This window comes from Ranitomeya variabilis, chromosome 4 (assembly GCF_051348905.1).
Source record: "Ranitomeya variabilis isolate aRanVar5 chromosome 4, aRanVar5.hap1, whole genome shotgun sequence".
NCBI lineage: Eukaryota > Metazoa > Chordata > Amphibia > Anura > Dendrobatidae > Ranitomeya > Ranitomeya variabilis.
The window spans coordinates 309444833-309461292 of NC_135235.1; the positions used below are offsets into that span (position 1 = coordinate 309444833).

Genomic DNA, 16460 nt, shown 5'->3' on the forward strand with positions numbered 1-16460 from the left:
ATTCCTGTACTTTATATGAATCTATATACTTGTTATGCCCTGTTCTTACTTACCCAACCTCTAGACTGGCACTTGCGTAACAAATTTTCCCAGTTGAAGCCAATGGAGTCGCATCTGTACTGCATTATGGGTTGTCAAAAATGTCCATTCATTGCAATGCAACAATTGCCACCTGCAGTGTGAAGGAGACCTCCAAGAAAGCATGCCTAATTCCATAGTGTCTTCTTTTCTTTCTCAGATGTGGGCCTGTGCACTGGGTCACACCGAAGCTGCAATAGTGCTGTATAAATGGGACCGACGGGCAATCTCCATCCCTGATTCTCTTGGCAGGCTTCCTTTGTCCATTGCCCGATCTCGGGGCCATGTGAAGCTTGCAGAATGTCTAGAACAGTTGCAAAGGGAAGAACACTCTCAGCTAGGGCAAAATGCCCGATTACAGTGCTCCCCAGGTGCTGAGGCCAGTGCAGATAACTGGCTAAACCAGTGGCAGAGCGAGGCCATCAACTCACAGGATACTCAGAAGGGCGCCACAGTTATTTCTAATGCCAATGCAGGTAAGAATTAGGAGAAAGACGTGGAAAAAAAATTAAAACTTCTGCAAGAAATTAGATGGGGCTCCCAGGATCCTAAAGATCACATGTAAACACTGGAAAAAATTAGATTTGGACTTTTGGTTTCCTTATAGCGGCCTCTATAGGGAAAACTTATCATTGCATGCCATGTAATACAAGGAAGGTCTAAGGCTGTGTGCACACGTAGCAGATTTTTCACGTTTTATTCGCGTTTTTTTGCTATAAAAACAGATTGGGATAATTGTAGTAAATTTCTGCGCTGCTGAATCATTAGAATTCCAGAATTATTAATACATGTGGCTTTATTATTCTACGCGTTTCAGAGTTCAAGACTCCTTCATCAGGAAACACCACAGATAGAGCGATAGATCGATAATAGATAGATAGATAATAGACAGATAGATAGACAGATATTAGATAGATAGATAGATAGATAGATATTAGATAGATAGATAATAGATAGATAGATATTAGATAGATAGATAGATAGATAGATATTAGACAGATAGATAGATAATAGATAGATAGATATTAGATAGATGGATAGATAGATATTAGATAGATAGATAGATAGATAGATAGATAATAGATAGACAGATAGATAAATAGATAGATTGATAATAAATGGATAAATAATAGATAGATACATAGATAATAGATAGATAGATCTAGAGCCAGACAACCTCTTAAAGTTCCAAAGTTTCTTTTGTGCATGCAGCAGGGATAAACTCTGTCCCCTTCCATACTGCCACTATTGATCCACCAATGTCAGACTGCAGTCAATTAAAACTCTAGTGCTGTAGACTAAAGGGGCTAATTGCTCCCCTCCAATGCATCTCCATGATCTTCCTATTGGTGGGGTACAGTTATTCTAGGAGAGTTAACCAATGCTGATATCATAGAATATTGGAGGTAGTGGTGGAGCATTAGTACTAGGAGTGTGTAGTAAGGGAGTGGCAGTAGCACTGCAAGAACTAGGATGGTTGACAAGTGGTGGCAGAGAAAAGTAGAGGTTGATATGGTACAGAAATACTAAGGAGATAGCCAGTGGTGGTGTGGAAGTATTGTTAGTCCAGTTATTCTTTGACTCAATGAGGGAAGAGGTGATTGGCAAGTACTGACAACTGGGCAGGAAGCTCAGCTTTTTTAACTTTGTTTATTTGTTTTGCAGAATTGAGAAGACCAAGATCAGAACCCTCTAATTACTACAGCACTGAAAACCCTAAAGATTATCCAGCTGCTAAAAAACACAAGTTAAACCCTGAATATTTCCAAGTTAGGCATGAGAAAGTTATTGCTACTGCCCTAAGCCTTGAGCAGTCATCTATCAGAAAGCAAAGCTCCAGCTCCAAGCAGCCAATTTCCGAATCTACTCATGGGGAGGAATTGCGCCACTTCACCAGAGAGCTTCCTCAACGCACTCCAGATACCTCCGGATACAGAGCTACTGCTGGACTGAAATGGAACCAGAAAGAGCTCTACTTGGGGCAGGTCACAGGAACATCGAAGGCTATGGGACTTGGCAAGGATATTGTGGGGCATAGACAACGTCAAAGGGAACAGATGAGCGTCTTAATGATGTCTGAGAGGGAAATGGTGGATGCCGATCTACTGTCTTACAGAGAAAACATTCAGAATGATGACTGCTTACAACACATGGATGACCTTCAGGTAAGCGCTAGGTTCATGTTCATGAAAGAACTTATGAATTCCCATCTGACCTGTAGATTCTATTTTTTTCTGAGCCTAAATATTTAATGCCAAAAGTCCCCTCCGAATGCAAGGGAACTGCTACAGTGACGCATCCACCACCCATGAACTTGACTTGCCACCACTCACTGCTCAGCCCTATGTTCATGAAAAAGGTGGGGAACCCTTGGGGCAGCAATGTTGCCATCAAGGATGGATGTTCCTTTTTCAGAGAGCAGATGACTAGTGCACAGTGAACCGTGGGCTCTAGATACAAACAAGACTTTGGAAATCTAGATCACAGTATCCTAGCAGACTTTAACAAACCATCTCTTTGTTGTGGAGCAGATGAACAAATATTGAGCTTACATGTAAAAGACAACCACACTATGCTGGTTGTCTGTCAAATGCCCCTTTTATCTGTAGAGAAGTACAGAAGGCAGCTATACTAATTTGAATACGGACCAATTTTGGAAGCCAATTTTTTAGTCATCGGAGATTAATGAATAGGTAGCCCACGCTTTATTCTTACTAAAAAAGCAACAATTTAAACCTATTTGTAAATTCTAAGTTAATGGAGGGTCACTTATTAGTTATCTAACCTATTGAATTCAGTAGACATCATGTAAAGGACCTCATAAACATTAGGTAGCTATCGCTCCTAACTTCTCCATAAACAAGAATGGTCAACTTATTCAGCAGGCCGAGACTTCTCTCCACCGACATTATCATAGTCAGGGGTCCCACATACATATTAGATTGTAAGCTGATCCCACCAATTTTGGTGGATTTGGCTGACTTTAGTGCAATGTGTACGGGGTCTTAAGGGTTAATCTCCGATGCTTCAGGGCTACAGGAGAACGTAAAACTTGCTGCCAGATTCCTCTACAGATTGATGTCTCAGAATAGCAGCAGGAAATCCTGAGAACAGTTTATCAGTGGTTAACCAAAGTGGCCAACAATGTTAATTTTACTGCATGATAGATGGAGACTCTTATGGATATATTAATTTGTGGTCTCGCCCAGCCACACTGTGCCACCGCTCTGGATGTAGATTCCAGCAGGTGAAGCGCACAGTTGTCGTCATATGATCAGCACGCACTGGGAATGCCGTTAAAGCTGGCAGCGGCTTCATCGAAGTAGTTGCAGATTGATCACTGGAGTTCATTATCTCCTCCTGAGACAACGTCTATGCCTCGGTGATGAATGCCCTCCCAATGCCGGCGTCTTCCATAGCGCCACTTCGGAACTTCACAGTAAATAAATCGTCGCTGCTCATGTCAAGTGGACGTTCAGCTGCTCAGCCTCATCGATGTTTCATTTTTCTTGCTAAATACATCAAATAGGAAAGTTTGCGTTGTGATGGTGAGGGCATTAAGGCTGCCACAGCCCCTTCCGGGCAGATCTTTGGTGCCAGGAGCTAATGGGCAATTATGAACAGCTCCGCATTTATTATAGAAGTTGTACTAAAACCATCCTACGTGTTTCCTACTAATGGAAGTCTTCACCATATTAAAGATGTAGGTTATCCTACTGTGAACCTAAGCAGAAATAGCGATTTCTTTAGCATCACCCTTGTTGTAAGTGGGATATTTTAGAAGGAGCACTCAAAAAATATTTACTATATAAAACTTCTACAAAAACATTGTACGTCTCAAGCACTGGTCGTTTGTGTTCCGCTGCGGTGCTGAGTATCGGTTGGAGATAAAATCGGTCTGCGACCTAAGCAGCCTAAGCATGGCTTAAGGGCTTGTGCACATGGCTGAAGTTTCGGTCCAAGTGCGATCCAACAAAACATCAGATCAATGTTAATCTATGGGGCCGTGCAAGTCAGATTTTTTCCTACGATTGGCTAAAAAAAGTCTCTGCATAACCAAGTTGGATCCGATATTTGGATTCGTCCATGCAAACCAATCAGTCCGTGGAAACCATTGAACTGCACTCGGATGACATTTCAGTACTGTCCAATTTCCACAGACTGACGGAGAAGATGAAGAATTTTTTGTCACCATCTCCTCTTCATCCAAGAGTGTGATCACTGTGATTTTCACAATCGACCCAATTTTGTCAGATGGGAGAATATACAGCATCTGCTCTAGGAGGGATTTGTCATTTACGGGGAGGGTTTAAAGTAACTTTTCCCTTTTTGTCTGGAGGCATCCATTGACATTTTTTTGCTCCAAATTCTTCAAAGTGGTTCATGAACTTTGTGCAAAATAAAAGAAAAAACACTCCTTCATTTTCTCTGCAACGTTTATCCCCAAAAGGTTGCATGTTCCGCAAAAATATACACCAAATTGCCTAAAGTCCATTTGCGCCAATATTTGAGACTTTAAAAAAAGTTACAATTGATTGATTGGCCAAAAACACCTGGAAACTGACAAAACCCTACCAACGATGATGAAAATAAAAAAATAAAAACTGACGTACACATAAAATAGAGGAAAAATAGATGAAAAAAAGGCCACACGTTTAAAGTAGAAAAAGGTATCAAATGAAAAATAGACCAAAACACAAGAGAAAAAAAGGTGTAAATGTAATATTGAATCAGGCTCATCATTGAGATTTGTATAGGATATCATTATATTTGCTATATCCTCATCACTACCGCAGTGAGACAGAACAATAAGTCACGCATGTCCTGTATAATGCTTTTCCGTACCTGCAGATAATGAAGACTCGGATCTGAAGATTTCCTCTTGTCTTTATTTCAGGTGAATATGATGAATTTGGCAGAACAGATCATTGAGGCTACACCTGACCGGATCAAGCGGGAGAACTTCGTACCCATGGAATCCCCACTGGCAGAGAGGGCAGACACCGCAGCATTTAGCACCACCATGAGCTGGCTGGCCAGTTATCTTGCTGATGTTGATCACTTACCTAGCGCTGCACAGATACGGTACGTCAATGCAGGAACACCGCATGGCATTTATACGAATTGCCGGTAGATTGGTGGATAAATGACATGTTCACACTTGCAGACAATTTTTCTCAATAAATCTAAAATGAAAAATAAAGCAACTTTTCAATACATCATAATTAAAAATCTCCAACCAGCTCCTAGGTAAACCAATGGCAACAGATTGCAAACAGATTATTTACATGCAATCCTTGCAGTCTTCCATTTTCTTCTATTTGTCTCCTAGTTTTGCTAATGAGAATTTGGTAGATTAGGAAAAAAATAGAGATAATTTAATCTTAATCACAAAAAACACCCAAGCAGGCTGATTAGAACCAAAACGGGAAGTCAAAAGAATATATTGGACTTAATTGTACAAATTTTATTAACAAACTAATAGATACATTAAAATAGAAACAGAGTATCAACGCATGTGCAGGGTACCACAGGGGTCCAAAAGTAAGTACCGTAAAAACACAGAAATAAATATTAACTAAAGTATAAGTAAGAATTATGAGTAGTTTCAGCAGCACAAAATAAGCAAATTAATGCCAGCTGAACTGCCCCCAAAATTTTCAGCCCTCCACTGGCTGTGAACAGCCAGCTTCTTTAGCAATGACCTTTTGTGGCTTACCCTCCTTGTGGAGTATGGTAATGACTGCCTTCTGGACATCTGTCTAGTCAGGAGTCTTCCCCATGATTGTGGAGCTACTGAAACAGACTAAGGGACTGTTTTAAACGTTAAGGAAAGCCTTTAGATTTTTTTTTGTTAATTATTCTAATTTACTGAGATAATGACTTTTGGGTTTTCATTGGGTGTAAGCCATAATCATCAACATTAACAGAAATAAACACTTGAAATAGATCACTCTGTTTGTAATGACTCTATATAATATATGAGTTTCACTTTTTGTACTGAAGAACTGAAATAAATTCACTTTTTGATGATGTTCTAATTTTGTGAGAAGCCCCTGTATATAGAGGAGCAGATGCCCAGGTTATGATATGTAATACGTGTCCGTGTTATTGTGGTGTATGACGAGGTCCCTGTCTCGTGCAGGTCGCTGTACAGTGAACCTCTGACTCCTTCCTCCAACACCAGCCTAAGTCCTGCGTGTTCCCCCATGAGTGAAACAACCTTTGAAAAGCCCAGTCTGCCCTCTGCTGCTGATTGGTCAGAATTTCTCAGTGCTTCCACCAACGAGAAGGTGGAAAATGAATTTGCTCAGCTGACCCTGTCCGACCATGAACAAAGAGAACTCTACGAGGCGGCCAAACTCGTCCAGACCGTGTTCAGGAAGTACAAGGTGGGTCCCGCTTGTCTTCATACATATATACTTTCTCGGCAGCACGTCTTGTTTACAAAAAACGATGTGCTGCCGAGTACAAAGCTTAAAAGTCACTTCACCCAATGAATGCATGTTTTGCTAGATCGGCAACCTGTTTACACTGCACGAATATGGCGTTCCTAGGAAATTTGCTCCCAATAATTGGATAATTTCAATGCACCCTAAGTCTCTGACAATGATGCAGCCAGTTACTCTTGTCATTACTGTCTTCCTAGGGTCGCCCATTAAGGGAACAACAGGATGTGGCTGCGGCCGTCATACAACGCTGCTATAGAAAGTACAAACAGGTAATACGCGTGGAAAAAGCAAGAAGAAGCTGGAGATCAGACATTTTGCTGTTATTGCTTTTCTGTGTAAGAAATATCTGGGAACAGTGCAAGGGGCAAAAGCAGGAATTGTCTAGAGAAATGCTCAGATGGCGGCTACTATGAGGTTATGCAATAAAAATCACTTTAATGGCAGTCCCCTTACAAGCATCCGACTAAGGGCTCATTCAGATGTCCTAGATCAGACCGCAATGCACGGACTGGCCTGAGTCTCCCGGGGGGCTGTCACACCATGATGGGGAGAGTCGCAGCCAGTCCATGCATTACGGTCCAATCTCACACCATGTCCATCTCCCGGATGTTACTGCACAACATAAGACCTTATGCTGCGTAATGACACCCGGGGGAAGGAACGCAGTTGGAAGTCGACGGCTGGAAACGGGCAGCGGGACAGCCAGAGGGAGTATTTGGTTTTTTTTATTCCCTGGCTTTGCTGAAACCTACATACAAGTTTGGGTTATGAACAAACTTATATATAGTCCTTAATTAGTTTGTAACCCAGAGACTGCCGGCATAATGAAAAGTTTTACAAAGTTATCATTTACTTTGTATTTCAATTCACTGCCATTCTCAATATGCCTGCTGCTGTCCATGAACAGAGCTATTAGTTTTTACAGATACAACCTATTCTGCCATAATAATTCGCACAGCTGAGGGTTTGCTACAAGTGTATCCAGTATAGAATATTATTTTGGAAAGTAAATCCACCAGTAGCATAAAACTGTCTCCTGCTGGGATTGTCGATTGTTACAATGCATCGGCCCAGGTTGTTTAGATTGTTCAGAACAAAGCAAAATTTCAGCTGTGAAATGTATTAAATCAGGATGAATTTTCAGCTTTTATGTTCAAGGATGTTCTCCCTTACTGACAGCAAGCAGAGATCTGGAGAGCTGTACATGTATGAAAAAGTTCCAAAACTCTTGTGTGTTTCTTTTAGAGTGGGATCACATACGGTAACTATGTTCTCCACTTCCAAGTAAAACAGTCCAATTATTCTGATCAGGCTTCGTTCAGAGTTTGATCAAAGCGGCATCAGTTTTTCTTGAACGTGGCTAGAAAAAAAAAAGTTTCTCCATTCTGTCAGTCCATGAAAATCAGTCTGCACTCGAACGTCACCTGAGTGCAGTCTGATTTTTTTCACTGACCCATAGACATTTAGATATATGAAACCATCAGCAAGCTGCTGTTGACAGATCTATTGTTCCATTATTTATCTATGTGTATATATATTATTTTCTAAGAATAATAGTCCTTTTGTACATGGAATATGGATTTAAATGTCTCAAAACCCCTCATTATTACATGACCACTTAGTATATTTGTATGTCAATCCGACCATCTTAAAATAGGTTCAGGAAACGAGGCAGACGATTTGTTTGCATGGAAAATGAATTTCTAAATGTGGCAGCGCTAGATGTTGATGCTACTCGAGTGTTGGCTGTGAATGAGAGAGACTGAAAATAACACAAAGGCTCTTCATACTGATTCATGATGCTAATTGGGACGCGTTCCCGTTTGCCGCAGTATTTGTCGAGAACGATGGCGGTCAGGGTGGTCTCTTGTGCTTCGTGCAAAGTTTTTCAAATCTGCTTCATCAACACGTTCACTTCTGAAAGCTCTGACGTCTTCTTGTTACTGAATAGTCAAGTGCTACAAAATTAGATGAAGGTCAGATCCCAACCCAAAGGTCTAAAATGAAAGACGGAAAAGAAGCATTCATCAATGATCACTCTCAGCTCACACCGGTGGCATCAACAGCCCAGGCGGCAATTTTAGAACCTTTCATTGGACTTTTATATCATGGAATTCTTTTTTTTTCTCCTGTGCTCATGCTGTGAGATCGTGAGCGGTATGTTCTCAATCTAAACAAGCCGCAGTATAAAGAAAGGAATTCAATCTTTGATGAAGCAGGAGGAGAATTTTTAGGAAAAGCCACTACACGGGATGACAGATGCAATCAGCGTCGCAAAGACTTCACTGCCTAATGATGGGGTCCGATGGGGTCACGCAAGCTATTTGTGCAGTATGCTGCCCAGATTTTGCTCTTGAAAATGGCAAAACTGTCGAAATATTGATAAAAAATACTGATGTGTGAATTAAGCCATAGGTTCAAGGAAAAAATCCACTGTCATCACCAGGTTCATTCTGCTGGTTTTTCGTTCATTTATTTCAAGATATCTCCATTTATGACATGTCATAGAAGACCCCTTAACGTAAGACAGAGTAACCTTTGTTATATTTTTTCTTCTTCATAACTTAATAATACACATGAAAATAAGAAACTTTGTAATATATCTTATCAGAGAAATCCGCTTCTCCCCTCCATAAACCACTATGAGCACCAACTGTCATCTTCTATCTCTGTATTCACGGAATTTACCGATTATAGACATGAATTTGAGAGTTAAAGATCAACCGAGGAGGAGGAAAAAAAAAATCAGATTTCTCTGATAAGATGTGTTACAATGTGGAGTGTTTATTGATTTATGAAATAAAAGTTAAAACAATTGTGACTCTTGAAGTTGTCCCAAGAAGTAAGTGAAAGTGAATGTTCCGTGCACACAGTGGAGATTTTCTGGGGCTTGATATGAAATTAATTCACTCACAATGTGTTGAACGCCTATTTTACTTTGTTGCAAATTCAATAAAAAATTGCTAAATGGGAATGGACATTAAAGTTTTACGAGCGCAATAAACATCAGCCAAGCAGAAAACGAGACTGGCTGAAGAGCTGTGTTATTACACATCAAAGCCAATGAGCTGCCTCCCCGCTATCAAAGGCCGAAGATCAGCAGGATGATTCACTCTAATGAGAAGTCGCTATCATTGGCTGAGAACATTAAACCACCAGTTTTAATTATCTCCAGATAATTAAAGTATTGTCAGAGTCCGGTATTAAAGTGAGAACAGTCATGTATTGTCACCCAGTAACATTGTCCCCTCTGTTGCTCTTTGCTTAATATATACTCAAATAATTAAAGATTTACCAAACTATTCCCATTTTTACATTGAATTTCCTTTTTCCTACTAACATTCCTATTTTTATGTTTCCAAAGCTTACATGGATAGCCTTGAAGGTAATAAGATCACTTTATTGTTACATGTAACATGGTGAGCAAAATATGCCTTTACCATTTATGTGCGAGTCTGTACAGCCCAATTTTCCAATCTCTTGCACCACCGTATCCTACTGTACAGAAATTGGACATATAAATGTACTTTTCTCTGTACTTAATGATCTTAGTTATCTATATTAACTTGTTTCTAAAATTATCTTACTCACTCCTCATTTTTTGTTTTACTTCACCCTCTGATCCTATGGGAGCTTGGGCAAGTTAATGCTCAGTATTGGATATTTTACCTTCCACCATTATATAATCCCATTACAAGATATTTTTCTTAATAATATTTAATAGTATGTTGCTTTTTAAATGAATCCTAAAGTGTTTTATTATTTTCAGCAATGTTAATACAAGGAAAATTAATATTTGCTAGGCGGTTCCCCTTACAGGATAGAGATTACCACCAAAGAATAGCTTCATGATGGTTTTAATGAAGGTATACTAATGGGTGCATTTTATAAAATTTATAACAGTTGTCCCCTTTTATGGGTTGGAGGAGCATGTGGGTTCTGTTAGGACTGGGTTTTACCTATACAAGTAACAAACTTCAGGAGAAACTGTGAGGTGCCCCACAATGATCAGATCCTTCATTTGCAAACTACCATATCTTCATCTCTGCCTCCCTACAACTGTGACTGTGAATCCATATTTATAAGATGCAGATAGAATGGCCACAAAGTATTTACATAATCGCCCCTAATCTCATTCAAAACACTTTTTCCTCTAAGCCAAAAATCAGAAAAATAAATAAAAAAATATTGAAAATGGGCAATACTGCTCATGATGGGCATTAATACCCCCCAAACTATCTGCATGCACATGTAGCTCTTTCAGAGACAAATCCAGCAATATCTTTGCATGGCCAGTCCGTTCCTCCATTATAGAGAAATCAGCATATGATTTCATATGCAAATGAGGCTAAATAACTATTTGTAAATCTGAAGCTTCTGTCACTCCAGCTCTATTTCCCATCCTACGCTGCCTCCTCCTACTTGACTGATAGCTTAGATTATATTAGCTTAGATTACTGATAGATAGATTACTTGAAGTCACACAGCAGAGGAGCTGCATGCCAAGCAAAAGGAGGATGCAATGCCGGGTGGAGAATAGAACTGGAGCGACAGAGGCTTGAGAAAAGCTTCCACAAGCCGAAAATACTTTAGCCTCATTTGTATATAAATTCAAATTCTGATTTCTCAGTAATAGAAGAATGGACTGGCCACGTAGATGTATTGTTGGACTTTTCTTTGAAAGACCTACATGTGCACATAAATAATTTGGAGGTTGAAATCCTGCTGACGGATTACACTTGTTAAAGATATATCCAAAGCATAGGGAATGCAGTTAGTGAATGTCATCGCTTTGTTCAGCTCTTCATTCACAGGTCCAGGTTTATCTTGATATTTCCTTCCGACGTGTTTGAAGAATTATTTTTACATCTGACCTCCGGCTCAAATAGATCTCAATGACCGTCTTATTTTCCACTGATAAATATGCAGCATTGTTAGCGAATGTGCGCCGTGTGCACTGGACAGATGGGTTGGTGCCGATCCCTGCTGCTATGCTATGAACATCAAACACTTGATGGCCCTGACACATAGAATCACTGGTAATAGTCTATTTATGGTTGTATTAATCTTCATTACCGGCCGTTAATTGGCTCGCGTAACTAAATGAAGATCTAATTTCCCTCTCAAGCCCTAACTATCCAAGGTTATTGCAGCAAATATGAGTTCTGCAACATATTAAGGCAACTCTACGAGACTCTTATCATTTGGCGCAACATATTTAACCTTCCCAAATCACAAAAATGGGAGTCATCTTCTGTCAAGTTATTAAAATTGCAATTAGCCAGTTCTCAGTCCTGTGTGCCATCACGACAGCTTTCCCAGAGTCCTGAATGGGAAATCTGCCTTGTTCAGCATTACTACAGGAAAGGCACACTTCCTATCTCCCAGCTTTTCCTGAAATCAAATATTGGCTAACGTAAGAATCTTATTTATAGTCTTCCATCATTTCTTTTCTTTCTATGCAGTATGCACTTTATAAAAAGATGACCCAAGCTGCAATCCTCATCCAGAGCAAATTCAGAAGTTATTACGAGCAGAAGAAGTTCCAGCAGAGCCGGCGCGCCGCGGTGCTCATCCAGCAGTACTACAGGAGCTACAAAGAGTGTGGGCGAGTGCGACAAAAGCGTCGGACAGCTTCGCTTGTGCAACAGAAACTCAGGTGAGAGTTATTTTGAGTATATATGAATGTGTATGGGTAGCCGAGCATGAGGATTTTGTAGCACCTTTTTTATTATGTATGTATCATCAGAAAAGCCTATTGTAAAAATGTTTTTGTGTTGGGGACACTCACTTTTTCATAACCAGGTGAAAATGGCGTGAAAACGTCAAAAATCACTAAATTTTTGCGCACCCTTGCATTGCACCCAAAAAATTGCAATTTGTCAAAGCTTTTTATCCCAGTGTAAAAGCATTGATGAATCAGAGCCATAATAATGCCTGTTCTTCTGCTTTACAGAAGACTCATTATCATCACACACAAGACTACAGTGACAGGGTGCACACTTGCTGCCAAGGGCCACGATCATTCCATCATTTTGCCATTTTGTGTGGCCACCAACTTTCTGTATACAGTAGTTTGAGAGTGAAGAAGTGTCACACACTTCACGGGAAAAAGGAATGGACAAGAACAAATAAAATGGAGTGTTACCAGATCTGGGCCCCCAGATATCAGAAGATTAGGGTTTCTTCACCCCTTTTTATATATAGATATATTGTTCATTCATTGACTGTATATCACCGTTATAAGCCATTTGGGGTGGATGAATGAATGGACTTCATTATTTTTATACACGTGGCCATATTGTCTCTCTACAGAAGCAGTCTCCTGACAAAAAAACAAGACCAAGCTGCTCGGAAGATTATGAGGTTTTTACGTCGCTGCCGTCACAGGTATGATATTTCCTCAGTAATGACTAATTGTCCCATGATATGGATGTGCCTAATTACAGACCATTATGTTACACCTCCACCAGGACCTGGCGGCAGACACTTTGTTGGCTGATTATTAGCGTGCCGCTGTGAGGGCATAATAAGTGATTCAGCTGTTCATAGATCAGCAGTATAAAAAGTCATCATTTGTGGCTGATGTAGATGGGACTAAGTGCTCACATTGCATCTGTGCAAGAGGCCACAGGTTACTGCCTCGGTAGCCATGGGGGCATTTAGGCCATTCTACAATATAGGTAGCCCTGGGGGCATTTAGGCCTTTCTACAATATAGGTAGCCCTGGGGGCATTTAGGCCATTCTACAATATAGGTAGCCCTGGGGGCATTTAGCCCGTTCTACAATATAGGGTAGCCCTGGGGGCGTTTAGGACGTTCTACAATATAGGTAGCCCTGGGGGCATTTAGGCAGTTCTACAATATAGGTAGCCCTGGGGGCATTTAGCCTGTTCTACAATATAGGGTAGCCCTGGGGGCATTTAGCCTGTTCTACAATATAGGGTAGCCCTGGGGGCATTTAGGACGTTCTACAATATACGTAGCCCTGGGGGCATTTAGGCCGTTCTACAATATAGGTAGCCCTGGGGGCATTTAGGCCTTTCTACAATATAGGTAGCCCTGGGGGCATTTAGGCCTTTCTACAATATAGGTAGCCCTGGGGGCATTTAGGCCGTTCTACAATATAGGTAGCCCTGGGGGCATTTAGCCCGTTCTACAATATAGGGTGGCCCTGGGGGCATTTAGGACGTTCTACAATATAGGTAGCCCTGGGGGCATTTTGCCCGTTCTACAATATAGGGTAGCCCTGGGGGCATTTAGCTCATTCTACAATGTAGGGTAGCCCTGGGGGCATTTAGCCCGTTCTACAATATAGGGTAGCCCTGGGGGCATTTAGGCCGTTCTACAATATAGGTAGCCCTGGGGGCATTTAGCCTGTTCTACAATATAGGGTAGCCCTGGGGGCATTTAGGACGTTCTACAATATACGTAGCCCTGGGGGCAATATAGAGTAGCCCTGGGGGCATTTAGGCCGCTCTACATTAGTATTGCCTGGGAATGGGGGCAGGATACAACCAAATAGTGGATCAGTAAATCAAAGGACCTCGTTCCTCCCTTCTCACCAGCAGCATGACCTCCACTCTCTCCATCACTCCTATTGACTGCCCCTTCATTCAATCTCCCCTCTAGCAACGTGGTAAGCATGGGTCCCCTCTTCTTACCATTAGTGGGGTTCCACTGGTGAAATTCTCACTGATCACACATTTATCATCTGTCCAGGTAATTCATATTTAAGGATTAAATAACCCTTAAAGAAAAGCATAAAAATGTACATAGTTTTTGCATTATATTTTAAAATAAAATATCTTAAAGGGATTGTCCATCATTGGGGACTTCTTTTATTCTTACTTAAATACATGTATGTTGGGCTAAAAATCATTTTTTACATTGGGTTCCACTAGCAGTCCAGTAGGAGAATATATAATTATTTTAAATGTCTTTTCCTGAGCTCTTTTCAGTTGATTTCTGACCACAGACCACATCTGAGTTCAATGTGCAGCTAAATAAAGAGCTTATAAAGACAAAACGGTGCAAAAACTTTAATAGAACTGAATTGCAAAAATGATTTTCAGCCTAAAATACATACATTTCAGTATAAAAACAATTGTCCTCAAGGGTGGGGGATCCCTTTAAGTCATCTGCTTCTATAGAGCTATTGGATGTGTCATAGATATCTGATAGGTGCGGGTCTCATGAGACTATGAAAAAAGGGCGAGTCAATTATTGACATTTATTTGGGGATTTTTTTCTTATATTAGTAGGAAATTCTGCAGCACTGTATTTATGATCTTGGATAGGTAAATGCCACGCTTGGTTATCCAGAGTCATCATCCATCTCTATCCCAGTAAACTAGCTGTAAATATGAGCTCGTAAGACAAGTTAATTCTGAATATTTCATGCGGCCGACTACAGTCCCGAAAAGGGTTTCAATGATGTGAGACGGAGCAATGATACCAGGAAGTGTTGTGGGAGAGGGGAATACATTGCACATAACTTGTATGATAGGTGGATATTTCAGCCCAGAGGATGGAGGGACTGTCATGTTAATGACCATGGCGGAAAAGCAATAGACAAAAGGCAAAGCAGATTTATGGCCGAATAAAGGAGTGGCATTTCTTGAATGTAAAGGGGTGACAGCTTTTAATGACAATGCTCAATAATCCAAAAAAAAGACTTTATTGTCACAAAGACACACCCCCAGCACCAATCGAATTAGCATATATATAACAAATCTGCTGACATTATTTACACCAAATATTGTACAGTCGTGTGGTAGGAAATGTAACTAATCCGGAATTATAGGAGCTAAGGTTAGAGGTAAGGGCTCTATCCAACAGCAATCATATGTACTGCACCAGCAGAATAGTGAGTGCAGCTCTGGGGTATAATACAGGATGTAACTCAGGATCAGTACAGGATCAGTAATGTAATGTATGTACACAGTGACTGCACCAGCAGAATAGTGAGTGCAGCTCTGGAGTATAATACAGGATGTAACTCAGGATCAGTACAGGATCAGTAATGTAATGTATGTACACAGTGACTCCACCAGCAGAATAGTGAGTGCAGCTCTGGGGTATAATACAGGATGTAACTCAGGATCAGTACAGGATCAGTAATGTAATGTATGTACACAGTGACTCCACCAGCAGAATAGTGAGTGCAGCTCTGGGGTATAATACAGGATGTAACTCAGGATCAGTACATGATCAGTAATGTAATGTATGTACACAGTGACTGCACCAGCAGAATAGTGAGTGCAGCTCTGGGGTATAATACAGGATGTAACTCAGGATCAGTACATGATCAGTAATATAATGTATGTACACAGTGACTGCACCAGCAGAATAGTGAGTGCAGCTCTGGAGTATAATACAGGATGTAACTCAGGATCAGTACAGGATCAGTAATGTAATATATGTACACAGTGACTGCACCAGCAGAATAGTGAGTGCAGCTCTGGGGTATAATACAGGATGTAACTCAGGATCAGTACAGGATCAGTAATAGAATGTATGTACACAGTGACTGCACCAGCAGAATAGTGAGTGCAGCTCTGGAGTATAATACAAGATGTAACTCAGGATCAGTACAGGATCAGTAATATAATGTATGTACACAGTGACTGCACCAGCAGAGTAGTGAGTGCAGCTCTGGAGTATAATACAGGATGTAACTCAGGGTCAGTACAGGATAAGTAATGTATGTACACAGTGACTGCACCAGCAGAATAGTGAGTGCAGCTCTGGAGTATAATACAGGATGTAACTCAGGATCAGTACAGGATCAGTAATGTAATATATGTACACAGTGACTGCACCAGCAGAATAGTGAGTGCAGCTCTGGGGTATAATACATGATGTAACTCAGGATCAGTACAGGATCAGTAATATAATGTATGTACACAGTGACTGCACCAGCAGAAT

General features: G+C 40.7%; 1 protein-coding gene across 9 annotated transcripts in view; it reads left to right on the forward strand.

The window, feature by feature from the left end:
- Positions 1–16460, forward strand: part of CAMTA1 (calmodulin binding transcription activator 1) — a 2053806-nt gene that overhangs the window by 1985169 nt on the left and 52177 nt on the right. For all 9 annotated transcript variants that reach the window (XM_077250396.1, XM_077250399.1, XM_077250395.1 and 6 more), the window contains 8 exons: positions 239–554; positions 1744–2243; positions 4976–5163; positions 6224–6470; positions 6728–6799; positions 9895–9915; positions 11996–12189; positions 12846–12920. In XM_077250396.1, coding sequence (XP_077106511.1) covers positions 239–554; positions 1744–2243; positions 4976–5163; positions 6224–6470; positions 6728–6799; positions 9895–9915; positions 11996–12189; positions 12846–12920 — 1613 coding nt within the window. The remainder of the gene's footprint in view (positions 1–238; positions 555–1743; positions 2244–4975; positions 5164–6223; positions 6471–6727; positions 6800–9894; positions 9916–11995; positions 12190–12845; positions 12921–16460) is intronic.